The 18,818-nt window shown below is 45.6% G+C and overlaps 1 protein-coding gene across 3 annotated transcripts in view; it reads left to right on the plus strand.

The window, feature by feature from the left end:
• The window catches only part of col4a5 (collagen, type IV, alpha 5 (Alport syndrome)), a 256,775-nt gene that overhangs the window by 198,034 nt on the left and 39,923 nt on the right, over window positions 1–18,818 (plus strand). For all 3 annotated transcript variants that reach the window (XM_080187894.1, XM_080187895.1, XM_080187896.1), the window contains exons 34-39: window positions 1,378–1,524; window positions 6,973–7,071; window positions 9,890–9,979; window positions 11,680–11,819; window positions 14,925–15,051; window positions 18,057–18,137. In XM_080187894.1, the coding sequence (XP_080044020.1) occupies window positions 1,378–1,524; window positions 6,973–7,071; window positions 9,890–9,979; window positions 11,680–11,819; window positions 14,925–15,051; window positions 18,057–18,137 (684 nt within the window). The remainder of the gene's footprint in view (window positions 1–1,377; window positions 1,525–6,972; window positions 7,072–9,889; window positions 9,980–11,679; window positions 11,820–14,924; window positions 15,052–18,056; window positions 18,138–18,818) is intronic.

The raw sequence follows: 18,818 nt of genomic DNA on the forward strand, positions 1-18,818 counted from the left end.
GCCTCCACATGTATAAATAGAGACCTTGACCCAAATCTCAATGCTCTTAGATATCGGGCATTCCTCATAGAACTGACGCCTTTCCGATTGGAGAATCTGATTTTAATTGGGGCCATGACAGGAGAGGTCTACGGTTCGGTGTGGGGTCACGAGGAGCTCACCTCTTTCTGCATAGATAGGAAATAGGCAGCATCGATGCAAAACAGTAAAATAAGACAACACATTAGGATAGCACAGTGGTTGGCACTGCTGCCTCACAGCACCAGGGATCTGGATTCAATTCCGGCCTCAGGTCACTATCTGTGTGGAGTCTGCATGTTCTCCCCGGGTCTGCGTGGGTTTCCTGCGGGTGTTCCACTTTCCTCCCACGGTCCAAAGGTGTGTGGGTTAGGTTGATTGGCCATGCTAAATTGCCCCTTAGTGTCAGGGGGATGAGCAGGGCAAATACATAGGGTTATGGGATTAGGGCCTGGTAGGGATTGTTGTCAGTGCAGGCTTGATGAGCTGAATGAGCTCCTTCTGCGCTGTAGGCATTCTGTGCTTCTTCACAGATAAAGGGGTATTTTAATCTCACCGATCAGCAGGAAAGGCAGGTAAAATGGAGTGGTTGCAGTTCCCGTTTTTCTCTTGCCAATCTGCAGTTTGAATGCCACTCGTTCCCTGGTGGGAACCTTACCGGCAATTGCAAATCGATGTGCCAAGAGCTACGTTGGACCCCGAAGGCATTTTAGCCCACTCCTGAGGTGAGGTGCGTGCAAAGCCAGCGAGACCGCTTAAGATTAGTCGAATCTGATCGGCGAGAGAGAGCACTTCAACGTGAAGAGGCCCTCTCAGCAAACATTTTCAAGCTTTGTTTTGGAAGTAGAAAAGTTCTGCAGGCTGCTACTGGGGTAGAGGAAGGGGGATGGGGGGATATGGTGGGGGCGGGGGATGAATTTCAGTGTAGTTGGTGGGGAACTCCCTTAGCAGGGCAGTCTTTGGCTGCACCCACACCTGGGCTGGCAGGGAGAGAGGCTGCAGGCCAACCTGGAGCATTGGCATCCCAGCCTGATGCTGGGTGCAAGTTTCATTTGCCTGCCCAGGTTCAGTGAACCTTTGCACAGCCCGTCCCCTGCCCATTACGATTCCTGTGACGGCGGGAGGGGGGATTACTTCCCCCCATGGTGTCAGGAAACTGGAGGCCAATTGGGCAACATCTCATTAATTATTATTACACAAATTATTTCCTTCTTGAGTCACCGTGGCACGTTGTTAATCATTGTGAGAGAGAGGCATGAGTTTTTAAATAAGCAAAGATGAATTTTAACGTTTGTCGGGAATTTTATTTTCCTGGTGTTTCAATTTTTTAAAAAATATCATCTACCCTCCCTGTTCCAGGTAATGAAGGCGTCCCAGGTAGTCCTGGAAACCCAGGTGGGCCCGGATACAGAGGTGATAAAGGGGAACCCGGTCCAAAAGGTCTTCCCGGAACACTTGATCCGGCACAGATTATTTCAGGGCGGAAAGGAGAGCCAGGATTCCCAGGTATGTCGATTTTCTTCGTGGAGAAGTTGGGTGTACTTAACCACCACGTGTAACTTGAGAACAGGTGCAGGGGGAGAGTCAGAGTAAAAGTGGTGCCTCATCTGTCTTTAAGTCCATTCAGAATGTCAATCCAGCCCCTTGGATATGGATAATATTTTTTGTTCATTTGTGGGACATGGATGTTGCTAGCTGGCCAGCATTTATTGCCCATCCCTAATTGCCCTTGTCCAGAGAACAGTTGAGAGTCAACCACATTGCTGAGGCTCTAGAGTCACAAGTAGGCCAGACCAGGTAAGGATGGCAGATTTCCTTCCCTAAAGGACAATCAGCACTGGTTTCATGGTCATCAATAGATTCTTAATTCCAGGTATTTTTTATTGAATTTAAATTCCACCAGCTGTCTTGGTGGTATTCGAACTGAGTCCCCGTCATGCTTCCCATGAATGTTACCCTGATAGGATATCTACGTATAAGCAGTGGTTGTGAGTGCCAGATTGGACTTTAGATATTTCCTTTGTCCTCCAGTAATGTGACTTGGGATTTTTTTAATTCATTCGTGGGCATCACTGGCTGGCCAGCATTTATTGCCCGCCAGGTCACTCACCTGAAGAAGGAGTGACACTCTGAAAGCTTGTGCTACCAAGTAAACCTGTTGGACTTGAACCTGGTATTATGAGACTTTTTACTGTGCTTACCTCAGTCCAACACTAGCATCTCCACATTTATTGCCCATCCCTAGTTGCCCTTGAACTTGTTCAGCCATTTCAGAGGGCAGTTGAGAGTCAACCTCATTTGGAGTCACACATAGGCCAGACCAGGTAAAGATGGCAGATTTCCTTCCCTAAAGAACATTAGTGAACCAGATGGGTTTCGCTGACGCTGGTTGCATGTTCATCAATAAATTCTTAATTCCAGGTACTTATGGTTGAATTTAAATTCCGCCACCTGATGTGGCAGGATTCAAATCTGGGTCCCCAGAACATTAGCTGAGTTTCTGGATCAATAGTCTAGCAATAATACCGTCATCTCCCCCTACCAACATATTTGCTCAGCATTGGTGTGGGTATATGTATAATGCCTGAATTCTGTAATGGGCTAAGTATCCAGACCTCTGCTGGTGTGAATGGTCCTAAGGACCTCAGGATACAAACCTTGTATGAACATTACATGTACATCCTTGGTTATTGCTTGCAGAAGACATTGAGAAGGGTACTGTATAGTTGAAAGATGATTAGGTTCTGCACTTAGCAACTAATGTTGACCATTTGGCAAAAGAGAGATTAAGAAGCACATGGGATCAACAGGGATCAATAATGTTAACTTTGATTGGCAATTTAAAAGCAGCGGATTTTTAGGATATTTTTAACCATAAAATGGAAAAAAATAGATTTTACTTTAAACATTTCCACAAAGCAAGCAGGGTATAAATGTAGACCAATGTAATGTAAGTTTCCGTTATTTTCAAGGTATTTTATCAGTACGTTGTCATACTTTTAGTATAGAACATAGAACATTACAGCGCAGAACAGGCCCTTCGGCCCACGATGTTGCGCCGACCAGCTTTTTTTTAAAAAACACTGACCCACTAATCTAAACCAATCCCTTTTCGTCCATAAACCTATCCACAGATCTCTTAAACGCCCCCAAACTAGGCGCATTTACAACCGCAGCAGGCAGGGCATTCCAATCCCTCACCATCCTCTGGGTAAAGAACCTACCCCTGACATCCGTCCTATAACTACCACCCCTTAATTTAAAGCCATGCCCCCTCGTGCTAGCATTCTCCATCCGAGGAAAAAGGCTATCACTATCCACCCTATCTAAACCTCTAATCATCTTATATGTTTCAATAAGATCCCCTCTTAGCCTCCTTCTTTCCAGCGAAAACAACCCCAAATCCCTCAGTCTCTCCTCATATGACCTCCCCTCCATACCAGGCAACATCCTGGTAAACCTCCTCTGCACCCTCTCCAAAGCCTCCACGTCCTTCCTGTAATGTGGGGACCAGAACTGCACACAGTACTCCAAGTGCGGCCGCACCAGAGTTGTGTACAGTTGCAACATGACGCTGCGACTCCTAAATTCAATCCCCCTACCAATAAACGCCAAGACACCGTATGCCTTCTTAACTACCTTATCTACTTGATTCCCAACTTTCAGGGATCTATGTACACATACACCTAGATCCCTCTGCTCCTCCACACTATTCAAAGTCCTCCCGTTAGCCCTATACTGAACACATCTGTTATTCCTACCGAAATGAATTACCTCACACTTCTCCGCATTAAACTCCATCCGCCACCTCGCGGCCCAGCTCTGCAACCTGTCTAAGTCACCCTGCAAATTATGACACCCTTCCTCACAATCTACCACACCACCGACTTTGGTGTCATCAGCAAACTTACTAATCCACCCAACTATACCCTCATCCAGATCATTAATAAAAATTACAAACAGCAGTGGCCCCAAAACAGATCCCTGAGGCACACCGCTCGTAACCGAACTCCATGACGAATATTCACCATCAACCACCACCCTCTGTCTCCTATCTGCCAGCCAATTCCTGATCCAAGTACCTAGATTACCCCCAATCCCATACATCTGCATTTTCTGCAGAAGCCCACCATGGTGAACCCACCATGGTATATGTCGAGTATAAGAGTAGGAATGTTATGGTGAGGTTATATAAGACATTGGTGAGGCGAAATGTAGAGTATTGTGTGCAGTTTTGTCACCTAGTTACAGGAAGGATATAAATAAGGTTGAAAGAGTGCAGAGAAGGTTCACAAGGATGTTGCTGGGACTTGAGAAACTGAGTTACAGAGAAAGGTTGAATAGGGTAGGACTTTATTCCCTGGAGCGTAGGAGAATGAGGGGAGATTTGATAGAGGTGTATAAAATTATGATGGGTATAGATAGAGTGAATGCAAGCAGGCTTTTTCCACTGAGGCTAGGGGAGAAAAAAACTAGAGGACGTGGGTTAAGGGTGAAGGGGGAAAAGTTTAAAGGGAATATTAGGTGGGGGGGGCTCCTTCACACAGAGAGTGGTGGGAGTGTGGAATGAGCTGCCAGATGAAGTGGTAAATGCGGGCTCATTTTTAACATTTAAGAAAAACTTGGACAGGTACATGGATGAGAGGGGTGTGGAGGGATATGGTCCAGGTGCAGGTCAGTGGGACTAGGCAGGAAAATGGTTCAGCACAGCCAAGAGGGGCCAAGGGGCCTGTTTCTGTGCTGTAATGTTCTATGGTTCTATATAAAGCACACTGTGACCCTCATTTTAAACTAATCCACATATTTTAATTGTCTGAAGAGCAGTGATTTCTGTATCCTCTACCAGAAGCCGCCCCATAAGAACATAAGAAATAGGAGCAGGAGTAGGCCATCTAGCCCTTCAAGCCTGCCCCGCCATTCAGTAAGATCATGGCTGATCTGAAGTGGATCAGTTCCACTTTCCCACTTTCTCTCCATAACCCTTAATTCCCCTGTCTATCAAAAACCTATCTACCCGTGACTTAAATATATTCAGCGAGGTAGCCTCCACCACTTCAACGGGCAGAGAATTCCAGAGATTCACCACCCTTTGAGTGAAGAAGTTCCTCCTCAACTCTGATCTAAACTGCAGCCCCCCCCCCTTATCTTGAGGCTGTGCCCTCTAGTCCTGCTATCCTTTCTAAGCGGGAAGAATCTCTCTACCTCTACCCTATCCATCCCCTTCATTATCTTATGCGTCTCTATAAGATCCCTCCTCAGCCTTCTAAACTCCGACGAGTACAGTCCCAGTCTATTTAGTCTCTCTTCATAGGCTAACCCCCTCATCTCCAATATCAGCTAGTGAACCTCCTCTGCACTCCCTCCAAGGCCAATATATCCTTCCGCAAGTGCAGCGACCAAAACTGCACACAGTACTCCAGCCGCGGCCTCACCAGTACCCTGTACGGTTGCAGCAAGACGTCCCTGCTTTTATATTCTATCCCCCTCGCTATAAAGGCCAACATTCCATTTGCCTTTTTGATCACCTGCTGCACCTGCAGACTAGGTTTTTCGACTCGTGCACAAGGGCCCCCAGGTCCCTCTGCATCCCACTCCCCCTCTCAGGATAAATCTTGTCCTATTTTCCTTGTGTTGAGTTCTGACAAATTGTCACCCTGACTCAAAGCATTGATTCTATTCTCTCTCCTCAGTTGCTATCAGGCCTGCTGAGATTTTCCAGTATTTTCTGTCTCCGTTTCAGACTTCAGCATCTGCAGTATTTTGCATTAATTCAAAGGATAGAAAGGTGGACACTATTCAGCCTTTTCCCCTGCCTAGCGTATGTTGCCCACGTCTCATTGCTGTAGAGGAGAACACTGAGGACCCAGGCTTGGTAGACTCACAGTTTGGTGTTCTCAGTCTGGTTGCTGTTGGTCCACACTCACTTACTCTGCTTGGACATGACAGCTGCAGAATTTCCAGTGTGAGTGTTGATTTCAGCCACAAGTGACAGATTGCTGGTGATTGTGGAGTTTAGATATGTGAGGTTACCAACCACTTTCAGCATCACATTGTCACTGCTGCTAGGTGGCATGGCAACACGCTGGTCTATGACATGTATTTTTGATACTGACGGTCAAACCAAACCATTTACAGTTTTGGGAGAGTCAGCCCATTTGCCACCAAAGGTGTTCCTCAGCATATAAATGACAAGGAAGGACTTGGCACTCTTTTGTCTTGGAACTCTGACAGGCAAGGCTGAAAAGCTTTCCAGCTGTGTAAGGAGACATCCTCTATAGGTGACTGAAGATGTAGTGAAGCAGCAAAGTGAAGAATATGTCAAGAAGTGTGTAAACAAAGCACCCATAGAGAAACTGAAAAGTCGCTATCTAACGGTGGCACAATGGTTGGCACAGCTGCCTCACAGCGCCAGGGACCCAGGTTCAATTCCCAGCTTGGGTCACTGTCTGTGTGGAGCTTGCATGTTCTCCCCGTGTCTGCATGGATTTCCTCCATGCTCCAGTTTCCTCCCACAGTCTGAAAGACTTGCTGGTTCAGTGCATTGACCCGAACAGGGGCTGGAGGGTGGCAGCTAGAGAATTTCACAGTAACTTCATTGCAGTGCTAATATAAGCCTTACTTGCGACTAATAAATAAACTTTATTTAATTGATCCGATAATTTACTTTATTTTCTCCCTGTATAGCTGTGCAACTGTAAAGCCTTCCTCTGCCTGGCTGCACTTGGAAGGACACTGTTGAAATTAGGAGCTTGCTGTTTGATAATTAATGGGCAAATAATGATGTCCCATCAAGCTAGTGGCACTAGTCCTTGAACATGGTCCTTGAGTATGATCTTGATTGGAATTGTCATTCATAGAACATTGGGATTAGATTAGAATTTTAACATACAGCTGCCAATACCCATTTACAGGAATTTTGTGTGTGAACCTTATATCGTTGTTTCTTTTTCTAAGGCCAACCGGGGCTTCCAGGTCCAAAGGGTTTCTTAGGTTTATCTGGTGATCCAGGAGCACCAGGACAAGATGGTTTACCAGGATTGCCAGGAGGTCCAGGTAAGGGCAAAAAAAAATCTACCACATGCTGATGGGAACAGCGGAATTACAGTTGGAAGGCATACACGAGGGAGAATATTGGGGTGGGACGGGCACTGTCTCAGGCCCATTCAGATCCATCAATTGGTGAAGGTATTAGTTCCGTCTGTCCAATACCCCATTATGGATTCACAAGTGACCAGCATTATTCTGACTAATTTTTCATCTTCATCTGGGTTTTTACAGTTATAGGCCGGAATTCTCCGGATGTTCGCGTCTCGCTACCGTTGCCAGCAAGAACGGAAAATCTGGCCTTCAGCCAAACCTCCGTTCACTGCAGTGGGGCCTGAGAATGCCGGCTGTGGTAAGGCTGGAGAACTTGGCCCATAATAATGGCCAAACCGTCAGTCTTCACCATCATTATCCATGAAATTAACAGCAGCTTCTAACATCCATACTTGGACAGTTAAACTTGGAAATCAAAGGCTGCACTGTTGAACTCTCCACAGATGATGTGAAACAATCCATGTAAAAGAACTGGATCATAATAAAGGGCCAAAACTTAAAAGCCCTATTCTCTATGAATGAAGGCTTAATATTTTTTCCTGCATGCGGGACTTCATCTTTTTACAACCATAGAGAAGAAGAATCCACCTTTAAAGTCACAGAGTAAAATATTAGAAATCAACAAGGGACAGATCTTACTTAGAAATTAACAGTGATACAACCTGATAAGAAATATAAAGGAGTTGAATTCAGTTCCAATTGAGATAGCACTCCAAGACATAAGACGTTAGCCATTACAACCTGAAGAAACACTGGGGAAGGATCTCCAACCTCCCCACAGCATGATTTTCACAGCAGTTGGCAGTGTGCCACTCGCCAGGAGCAGAAACTTCTTGTCCCACCGCTGTCAATGAGATTTTCCACTGACTGCACCCCACACTGCCTCCATGGAATCATACTGTGCAGAAGGAGGCCATTCGTCCCACCGAGTCAGCACTGACCACAATCCGACCCAGCCTCTATCCTCATAACCCCATGCATTTACCCTAGCTAATCTCCCTGACACTAAGGGACAATTTAGCATGGTCTGTGCACCTAATCTGCACATCCTTGGACCCATCCATTGAGTCTACACTTCCTGCTGCCTCGGCAAAGCAGCCAGCATAATTAAGGACCCCGCGCACCCTGGACATTCTCTCTTCCATCTGAGGTCACGTACCAATCGACTCAAGAACAGTTTCTTCCCTGCTGATGTCAGACTTTTAAATGGACTTACCTTGCATTAAGTTGATCTTTCTCTACACCCTAACTATGACTGTAACACTATATTCTGCGCTCTCTCGTTTTCTGCTCTATGAACGGTACATTTTGGCTGTATAGCGCACAAGAAACAATACTTTTCACTGTATGTTAATACATAGTGTCACAGAGATTTACAGCGTGGAAACTGACCCTTCGGCCCAACTTGTCCATGCCTCCCTTTTTTTTAAACCCCTAAGCTAATCCCAATTGCCCACATTTAGCCCATATCCCTCTATACACATCTTACCCATGTAATTAATAGAGAACATGTGACAATAATAAGTCGAATCAAATCAAATGTGGGAGGAAGGCAGAGCTCCCAGAGGAAACTCATGCAGGTACTGGGAGACTCCACATAGACAGCAACTTAAGCTGGTAATCAAACCCAGCTCCCTAGCACTGTAAGGCAGCAGTGCTAACCATTGTGCCACCGTGCCACCCAGATGGTAACAGACACAAAACTAAAATTCGGAAATGTTGCCAGTGAGCAGGCCGGTATCTTGTGACATCGGCACAATGCATATCATTGTGGCACAGTGCTCAGCACTGCCGCCTCGCAGTGCCAGGGACCTGGGTTCAATTCCAGCCTTGGGTGACTGAGTGGAGTTTGCACATTCTCGCTGTGTCTGCGTAGGTTTCCTCCGGGTGCTCTGGTTTCATCCCACGGTCCAAAGATGTACGGGTTGTGTTGATTGGCCATGCTAAATTGACCCTGAGTGTCCAAAGATATGTCGGTTAGGGGATCAGAGGGGTAAATGTGTGAGCTTACGGGGATCGGGCCTGGCTGGGATGCTCTGTTTGAAGTGATGGGACAAATGGCCACCTTCTGCACTGTAGGGATTCTATGATTCTATATCGCTAAGCACTTAGTTATCACAAATATGAGATTTATCTGTACTTCATTGAAATACCACATCTGGTAATAACCACATTACCACATCTGGATCACAGCTGGAATATTGTGTACAATGTTAGACTCCTTACTTAAACAAGGATGTAGATGCATTAGAAGCAGTTCAGAGGTTTACTAGACTAATACCAGGAATGGTCAGATTATGTTTTGTGGAAAGATTGGCTTGTATCCACTGGAGTTTAGAAGACCGAGAGGCAACTTGATTAAAACGTACAAAATCCTGAGGGATCTTAACAGGATGGGTGTGGTGAGGATCTTTCCTCTTGTGGGAGAGTCTAGAATTAGAGGTCATGGTTCAAAAATAATGGGTCACCCATTTAAAACAGAGACGAGGAGAAATGTTCTTCTCTCAGAGAGTTATGGGCTCCTTTTCTCAAAAGGCAGTAGAAGCAGACTCTTGATAAATGAGGTGGGGGTGGGGGGAGGATGGGGTGGGTAACTTGGGGTTGACAGAAGATTACAGTCAGATCCACCATGGTCTTATGGGACAACAGAACAGGCTAGAAAGGCCAAATAGTCTGCTGCTGCTCCTATTGCGTATGTTCGCGTAGCAGGAGTTCTGTTTTCGAACAAGTGTAACAGTAATGATGGTATCTTTATCAAATATTACTTTTGAAGGGCCCAAAGGAGACCCAGGGTTCCCAGGCCAACCAGGATCTCCGGGGCTTCCAGGACCGAAAGGTTCAGTGGGTGAAATGGGTCTGCCAGGTAAGTTTAGAACATGTTTTATTACTAATTAAAGCCATGTCTTTACCAATCATTAGAAAATTGATCAAGCCGGAGCTCTGATCACTATCGCGTTTTGTAAATAAAAAAAAGAACCTTTATTACTGGTAGCCAGAACAATATGGAGGTACTGACTTGACTGTGCAGACAAGACGTGCTTTTTATAAGTTTGCATCGTACACGGTTGACATTGCTGGTCTCGGAACACTGAGGTTTCTTGCCCTCGCTTTTGAACATAGCTCTGGTCGGGATATATGCTGGAAAGCAAGGCAGGAATAGAGAGCTGTAAGCTTGTAGTTGTACTCCTGGCCACTGGCCAATGGAGAATGGCCAGCACCCTAAGGCCTAAAGATCATGCTGGTGAAAAAGAGGAAGCAACATAGCTTCTTGTCGGCTTCTTTTGCTAAAACAGTTCTGGAAACCCCACAGACCCTGCAGGTGTCTTGGCGTACACCACAATGCCCAGTTCCCATCGGTGTCCAACCAACAGGATAATAGGAAATAGAAGAAGGGATGTATTCCTTACTTTCTCACTGCCTTGTGATTGTTGGGCCTACATCCAGCTCCATATCACCACACCTATGCTGGAAATCTGGAGCGCTAGAAAACATGTTTCCCTAACCTCTCTCTTTAGGAGTGGGTATTCCCCCAAGGCAAATAGTGAAAAAGTGGCGCAATAAATTTTCTTTTGGGAGAGGGTGAAAGAAAAGAAATTGTGTGAAAACATTCCCTTCGTGGGCACCTGACAAACTTGTGGCCCATTGCTAGCATACCGCCTGGGGCTGAGGTGATCAGTAAATTAGGGTCAGGTTACACTTCATTCACCTGAGGCTTATAGAATGATTTTCTCTCATTTTTAATTGTATGAGTCTACTTGGTTGATCTCCATCCAGTAAGTAGTGGGCTTGAGCAATTGCTCCTATTTCTTATGTTCTTAGACTCTTGAGAAAATGTAATATATTTGAATGGGGGAGTCGGAGATGTGTTCAACATTTGGCAGTTTACTGGGAAAGAGTGAACTGCACCTGAATTTCATTTATCTCTCCAGTTCTTCCCTCCCTTTCCATTAGACAATAGATGTTGATTGACCCTTCCTTGTAGAAGCACAATGCCAAAGGCTCCGGGTCCTTTCAGTTTCCTCACCAAGGTGGCCATTATTCATCTGTTAGCCTTGATTCTTGGTATTAGCCAGCTACCAGACATGGGAGATAATCATAACTGATCCTGGTGCTCATCCACATGTGAAATTCTAGCTGGGGTTATCAGTTAATAACCAGGAGTGGACATCCTGGCCACTTCCCTTCCCCAAAAGTGATTAAAGTCAGATTGCTCAACACAGCTTGAGCACGGAATCTGGGATCTTTGTGATCTCAATGCCTTTACCACTCTGATGTTGTGATGGCCAAATGAGGGGAGCTTTATTCTACAGCTAACCTGTGCTGCACTTAACCTGTGAGTTCTTGGTGGTTATTCGAGACATTAGAAAGTTTCCCTTAGGTTAACCTCACTCCTTACAAATTGTTTAAAACTGAAAAATCTAGGACAAACAACAATGTGAGATTATAAGCATTTTATGCTTTGTTGTTTAATCCAGCCATTGTTAATAATTGAAGGTGTAATCATAAACTACGCCTTTTGCTGATATGGTGGGTAATGAGGTAATTTTGTTCTTCATCTGATAGGTCCACCAGGCTTTAAAGGTTCTTCAGGAAATCCTGGTCACCCAGGTCAACCAGGTGCCCCTGGTCGTCCAGGCTTACAGGGTGAAAAGGGTGACTCAGGGGCACTAGTGCAAGGATTTCCAGGTACCCCTGGGCCAAAGGTAAGTCTTTCTCTTGTGAAGAGAAAGGTTTAGGGGCTTGATCTTGCCTGCTGTCCCCGCTATGCTCCCGCTGCAGCAACGTCAGAGAGTTTGCCAGCCAATCAAATCTCCCCTCACTGCGGCAGGATGGGAAAATCCCACCGGCGTGAATGGTGGTATGATTCCGGCCTAGGTTTTTTTCATGCTTGTAAGATAAAAAGAAAATCGATGTTTTTTTGGACCTGGGCTTGTTCAACTAGCAAGATGTTTTAGTTCTTGGTAAAGAGGTTCAGGTTGTTGGGCAAGTCAGTTCAGATGTAAGGTAACCGGCACCAAACTAGCGACTGGGCCTCAAGCCTGACTTGTCAGGTTTTGTGTGACTTGACTCAGGCAAAACTGATGTGGTGACGGTGAAAAAAGACTTACTTTTTTAATCCCAGCACGAGATAGTCAGTCGATGTTTATGCCACGAAACAGGATCGGCGGCATTTTCCTCTCACATCTGCCCAGAGACCGGAAGTTCCTGCCCGAGGTCAAAGGACCCTAAATGGTCTGCCAAATTTTCCAACCCACCGCAACGATTCCTGGAAAACTCATCCCAGCGTATGTCACCCACCCAGTTTTCATTCATCTCCTGTCCGATTCCACTCATCGCCACTGCTCATTGTCAGCTTTGAAAAATGGACTGCCAGGTCCACAGTGACGCTTGGTCGAGTACCTTATCATTCAGGGACACTCCAATCACCGATTCCTCATTCCCTCCTTTCTCACTGAGCTCCTCCGAGGATAGATCAGCACCAGTGGAAAGGAGCTGGAGAAGATAACTCCAAATCGTGAGTTAAATTGAGCATTTCAGCCCAGTTTCCAACAGTACACACTACCCACCATGAAGCCCTAACACCAAACTTTTCCATGGCTGCCCGAGACTCTTTCATGGCCAGACCTGACTCTCCCATGGCCGCTCCCCGGCCTGACCCTTCCTTGCTCACCATGCTGGGCTGTATACTGCAGACAAAACCCCATGATGACCAAAGGAGACTGTTAAGTGGGCATTGAGGCCTCATTTGTCCCATGCCACTGGTAAAAAGTTTGGCAAGGGCAGGCAGATAGGCTTCTCTGGTACGGTGCCCCCACTCCACTCCCACTCCTCCTCCCCTTCTCCCAACCAAACCAATAAGATCCTGCCCTACCCACCACTGCCCAGAAATGTACTTTATCACCCATTTGTTCATGGGATATGTGTCGGTGGCAAGGTCAGCCTTTGTTTACCCGTCCCTAATTGCCTTTGGGAGAAATTAGAATTCAATCACATTGCCGTGGATCTGGAGTCACATGTAGCTCAGAATTGGTAAAATAATCTTCCCTAAAGGAAGTGAATGACCAGATGGGTTTTTATGACAAAACAAAAATGATAGTTTGATGGTCTCCATTACCAAGTCAAGCTTTTAGTTGCAGATTTTTTTTTAGAAATTATTGATTGAATTTAAATTCCACCATTCATTATGGCCCAGCATACCAGACCAGACCTCTAGTTCAACAACATCACCTCTGATGCCAACTGAGGCAACTTATCAAAGCCTAGTCAATGTTCATGGAACTGGAGCACAGCGTGAGTTGCCATCTTCAGCAGAACCAAAGCGAGAGGTATTTGCAAGATTGAAAGTAGAGGATCAGCTATTTTTGTTCATTGAACCTAAAAAATGGACAAATTTTTGATAACAAATTTGAAGAATGAAGGCAGCGGCAGTAACTTCTGAAATTAGCAAGATATGGAAGCAATGTTCTGCCTGTCAAAATGCATCACCTCACATTTCTCCACTTTGAACTTCATCTGCCATGTATCTGCCCACTCCACCAACTTGAGCCTTTGAAGTTCTACACTGTCCTTCCCACAGTTTACAATGCTTCCAAGTTTCATATCACCTGCAAATTTTGAAATTGTCCCCTGTACATCAAGGTCCAACTCATTAATATATATCCAGAAAAGCAAGGGTCTCAACACTGACCCCGAGTTAGTGTTCCATCCTCCAGTGCAAAAATGCACCCATAGTGCAGAATTTTACAGGCATGCCTGCCTGAGATTCATATGATCCCACCTGAGGCCAATGGAGAATGCCGCTCTCCGAGCCTCGCCAGCCCCTGGAATCAGAACAAGCATGCTGGTAAAATCCAGCCATTAATCCAGGGCAGCACGGTAGCACAGTGGTTAGCACTGCTGCTTCACAGCTCCAGGGACCTGAGTTCAATTCCTAGCTTGAGTCACTGTCTGTGTAGAGTTTGCACGTTCTCTGTGTGGGGGTGCTCTGGTTTCCTCCCACAGTCCAAAGATGTACAGGTTAGGTTGATTGGTCATGCTAAATTGACCATAGATACATAGGTTAGAAGATTAGTGGGTAAAATATGTACAGATATGAGGTAGGGCCTGGGTGGGATTGTGGTTGGTGCAGACTGAATGGTCTCTTTCTGTACTGTAGGTTTTCTATGAACTACGCTGTTTCCTGTTCCTCAGCCAATGATGTTTGAATATTGCTACAGCCACTTTTATCTCACAAAGTATAGCTTTGCACTCAAGTCTCTTGTGCAGCACCGTATCAAATGTCTTTTTGAAGTCCATGTACATCAACAGCACTGGACACACCAGTCCTCTCTATGACCTCTTCAAAAAAATTCATTCAACAGGATTTGCCATGAAGAAATTCATGCTGGTTTTCCTTAATTGACTTATATTGCCAAACAACTATTAATTTTGTCCCAAATTATTGTTTCTTTTATTTATTTGTATTAATATAGATGATGTGGGTGTCATTGGCTAGGCCAGTATTGATTGTCTGTCCCTAATTGCACTTGAAGAGATGGTGGTGAGCTGCCTTCTTGAACTACGACAGTCAATGTAGTGTAGGTACACTCATGGCGCAGTTAGAAGTTTCCCCGCTGCTGGAGTTAGACTGACAGGTTTAAGTTAAGTTGGTATGCAATGGAAATTTCAGTCTTGAACATGTGACATTTAAAGTCCGAGTGAACAACAGTCCAACGTACACAGTATTCTTGAATTGTATTCATTGATATTAATTGATGCCTTTGTCTCCTTGGGCTATTTTTTCACTCTCTGATTCTCTTTTAATTCAGGGTGATCTCGGCCCTCCTGGTTACCCAGGTAGCCCCGGAAGCAAGGGCGTTCCAGGTAGCCCTGGGCTTCCTGGTTTGCCAGGCGTGCCTGGTCCTAAAGGTGACTCTGGGCAACCAGGATTCCCAGGTAAGTCCTAGTTAAAAAAGTTTATTTTCCAAAGATGTTTTACTAACATTTTGGGTGGAATATTCCCATCCCGCTTGCTACAATTCACGGACCATGCAAAGGCCCGCTAACTCGGCCAACATTTTCCAGTCTTGGGGGGAGCGCGCCGGAAAATCCCAGCCTTTATGTTTAGAAATTGGTAAGAAAGTGCCTGAAGTACTGTATATATCTCTGGTCTCCAGGCTTAAGAATGGGCACATTCTCACTGGAAACAGCTGAGAGAAAGTTGACTGGGCTGATTCATGGAATGGAAGGGATGTCTTATGAAGACAGATTGAGCCTCTATTCATTGGAGTTTAGAAGAATGAGAAATGATTTTATTGAAGATCAGTAGGCCTGAATTTGGATACAGGCTTGAATTTTACGCTTGGAATGCACCCATGGACAGGAGCAGATACGAAACCCGCCCCTACCTGAGATCACATTGTTAATGCAATATTACACTGGGTGGGCCAAATGACCTCCCTCTGTATTGAAGCTATGAGGAAGGCAGAGCGCTGCCTGGCAGGGAAGGAAGAGGGCAGCACACACCCGGCAACCAAAATGTCACAGTGTCTTCTAACATAATTTTACACACTTCAGGAGCATGCCTGAACTTTATTAAATTCTAGCCAGAAGGTGAGGCTTGACAGGGTAGCTACTGTGGGAGATATTTCCTCTTGTGGGATCCAGAACTGAGTTGGGGCGGCGGGTGGTGGGCAGGGTGGACGGACACTGTTTAAAAATGAGTGGTTTTCAAATAAAGAGGGATTTATTTTCTCAGAGGGCCTTTGGAATTCTGTTCCACAGAGTGCAGAGGAGGCTAGGTCTTTTAATATATTGAAGGCTGAGTTAGACTGAGTTTTGATTGACGAGAGCCTTGGGTTTTGGCAGGAGGGGGCGCAGGGGGCACTGGCAGGAAAGCGGAGTTAAGGCCACAATCAGATTAGTCATCTTCAGCACCAGGGACCCGGGTTCAATTCCAGCCTCGGGTCACTGCCTGTGCGGAGTTTGCACGTTCTCCCCATGTCTGCATGGGTTTCCTCCCACACTCCAAAGATAGAACATAGAACACTACAGCACAAACAGGCCCTTCGGCCCACAAGTTGCACCGATCATATCCATACCTACCAGGCCGTAGAACTATCTGTAACTCCCAATCCCATTAAATCCCATGTACTCATCCAGAAGTCTTTTAAAAGACCCCAGCGAGTTCGCCCCTACCACCACCGACGGCAGCCGATTCCGCTCACTCACCACCCTCTGAGTGAAAAACTTTCCCCTAATATCTCCTCTGTACCTGCTCCCCAGCACCTTAAACCTGTGTCCTCTCGTAGCGATCATTTCAGCCCTGGGAAATAGCCTCCGAGGATCCACCCTATCTATACCTCTCAACATTTTATAAAGGTGTGCAGGTTAGGTTGATTGGCTGTGTTACATTGCCTCTAGTGTGAGGGGGATTCGCAGCATAAATATGTGGGGTTACAGGGATAGGGCCTGCGTGGGATTGTAGTCGGTGCAGACACAGTGGCCTCCTTCTGCACTGTAGGCGTTCGTTGATTCTTATCGAGTAGCAGAGCAGGCTCGGGAGTGGAGAGTGAGGGCTGCTGCTGTTTCTACATCTTAATAATTACCTATCGCTGCATGAAATTGTGTTTCAGAAGTCATGACTATCTTTCCTGGCGAATACCAATATCTGCCGGGGTCTCTTGGCTATCATTTGGCACTGGGGAAATGATCTCGTTCAGGCAACAACACATTCAATAACGTTGGAGAGATGTACTTGGGTTCCCTACCCTCGTCAAGGTTAACATGTTGAACAACACTGCAAGAGATGGTAGCATTTCAAACTGACCTGGCAAGAACATGACCCTTGATGCTCCTCAGAATCCTCTGTATCAGACCAAAAATTCCCTCAGGAATATTAGCAGAATAGCCTCCCACCAATGGCACTCTCCCATCAGTGGTGTCATTGGTGAGAACTTCTGTTGATTCCACAGAGGATTTGACCATTATTTGCCAGGCCAGGCTTGCTGCGATCATTAGACTGTTTGAACTCTGTAAGTGATCCAATCTGACTGTAACTTCTTCAATTCTGTGTGACCTCAGGATCCAACTGGCACGACAATAGTGAATATTTACACACAACAAAAAGACTAAATAATCAAACTCTTCCAAGCACCAATCTCAGATCTAGGCACAGGCTACAATTAACAAAAGCGCACTGGCCTTTTCTGTCATGGTTCAAGGTTTCTACGTAGGACGCGTGAATTTTTTTTTCTGGAATGACTGGAGCAAAGGTCGGGATTTTCCAGTCCCGTCGAAAGTTAATGGACTTTTGGCCGGCCTGCTGCCTTCCTCCGCGACGGTTCCCACCACAGCAGGGATGGAAAATCCCGGCCTAGGTCACCAGCCTGGGGGTTGAGTGCAGCTCTGACTCTGTCTGAAATTGTCTTTTCCTTCTCTCAACTATCTAAGCCACCTCAGCCCATTCCCTTGTTCTCCGTGTTTTTGAAGGCAGCCGTATTTTCAAGCAATTGATAACCAGCTGCTAAAAAGAAGTCCCAGTACAGAAAATCGTTTATTCTGCAGTCCGGCATTGCTGATTTTTTGCCCGGTATTCTCCGGTCTAGCAAACCGGCGAGAATGGAGAAATTGGTGCTTAGCCAAATCTCTGCTCACAGCAGTGGCACATGAAGAATCCCAGCCAATGGGCAAGAATCCTGGCCTTTATGCTAATTAACCTTTTCTTATTTGTATTGAATCATTTCAATTTCCATCGTAAGTAACTAGAACAGCAATATCAATGACTGAAATAGAAAGTAGTGTTGCTGTTTTTGGGGCAGAGTGGATTGTCTGGCATGTTTTTGTCATTTGGTGATGCCTATCTTTTGCAGATTCCGAGGTCTCATTGGTACAAGCTGAGAAACACAATGGGCCAATCAAATTCATGGAGGTTAATCCCAGTTTGTTTTCTCGTTCAACAGGTACCCCCGGTCTTCCTGGTCCCAAGGGAAGTGATGGTTTTCCAGGTCCTCCTGGCCTTATTGGCCCACCTGGTCCACCAGGTACATGAAAGACAATGTAAAGCAAACCAGTTAGCTTGGACGTGTCGGTAGGAAAGCCCTTGTATTTTCATCTAGCGGAAGTTGGGAAAATTCCCACTTGGCCCACCCACCTCGGGCAAAAGTATCAGGAAAATGGCTTTCGGGCTAGGGAAAGTGGAGTTCCCCAAGGATGAGTATTGTGACCATTGCTTTTCCTGATATATAATATTTAAATGACCTAGAACTTGGTGTATTGGACACAGTTTCAACAGGCAATGCTAAGCTTGGGGGCTTTGTGAACCGTATGGAAAACAGTGTAGAACTTCGAAACTGACAAAGACAAGTTGGAAGAGTGGGTAGACATGTGGCTGGTGAAGTTCATAGAGAAATATGAAGTGATTTATTTTGCTGGGAAGATTAAGAAACGACGATAGGAAATAAAAAGGTGCAACTCTGAAGGAGTTGCAGGAACAGAGGGGCTTGTATATGTGCATAAGTCATTGAAGGTGGCAGGACAGATTTAGAGAGCAGTTAATAAAACAAAATATCCCAGAATAAAATATCCTAGTTTGGACTTGAAACATCAGCTCTTTTCTCTCCCCACAGATGCTGTGAGACCTGCTGAGATTTTTCAGCATTTTCTCTTTTGGTTTCAGATTCCAGCATCTGCAGTAATTTGCTTTTATCTCGAATAAAAAGTGC

Source organism: Carcharhinus amblyrhynchos, chromosome 4 (genome assembly GCF_965287045.1).
Source record: "Carcharhinus amblyrhynchos chromosome 4, sCarAmb.v2.hapA, whole genome shotgun sequence".
In the NCBI taxonomy this organism is placed as follows: Eukaryota; Metazoa; Chordata; class Chondrichthyes; order Carcharhiniformes; family Carcharhinidae; genus Carcharhinus; species Carcharhinus amblyrhynchos.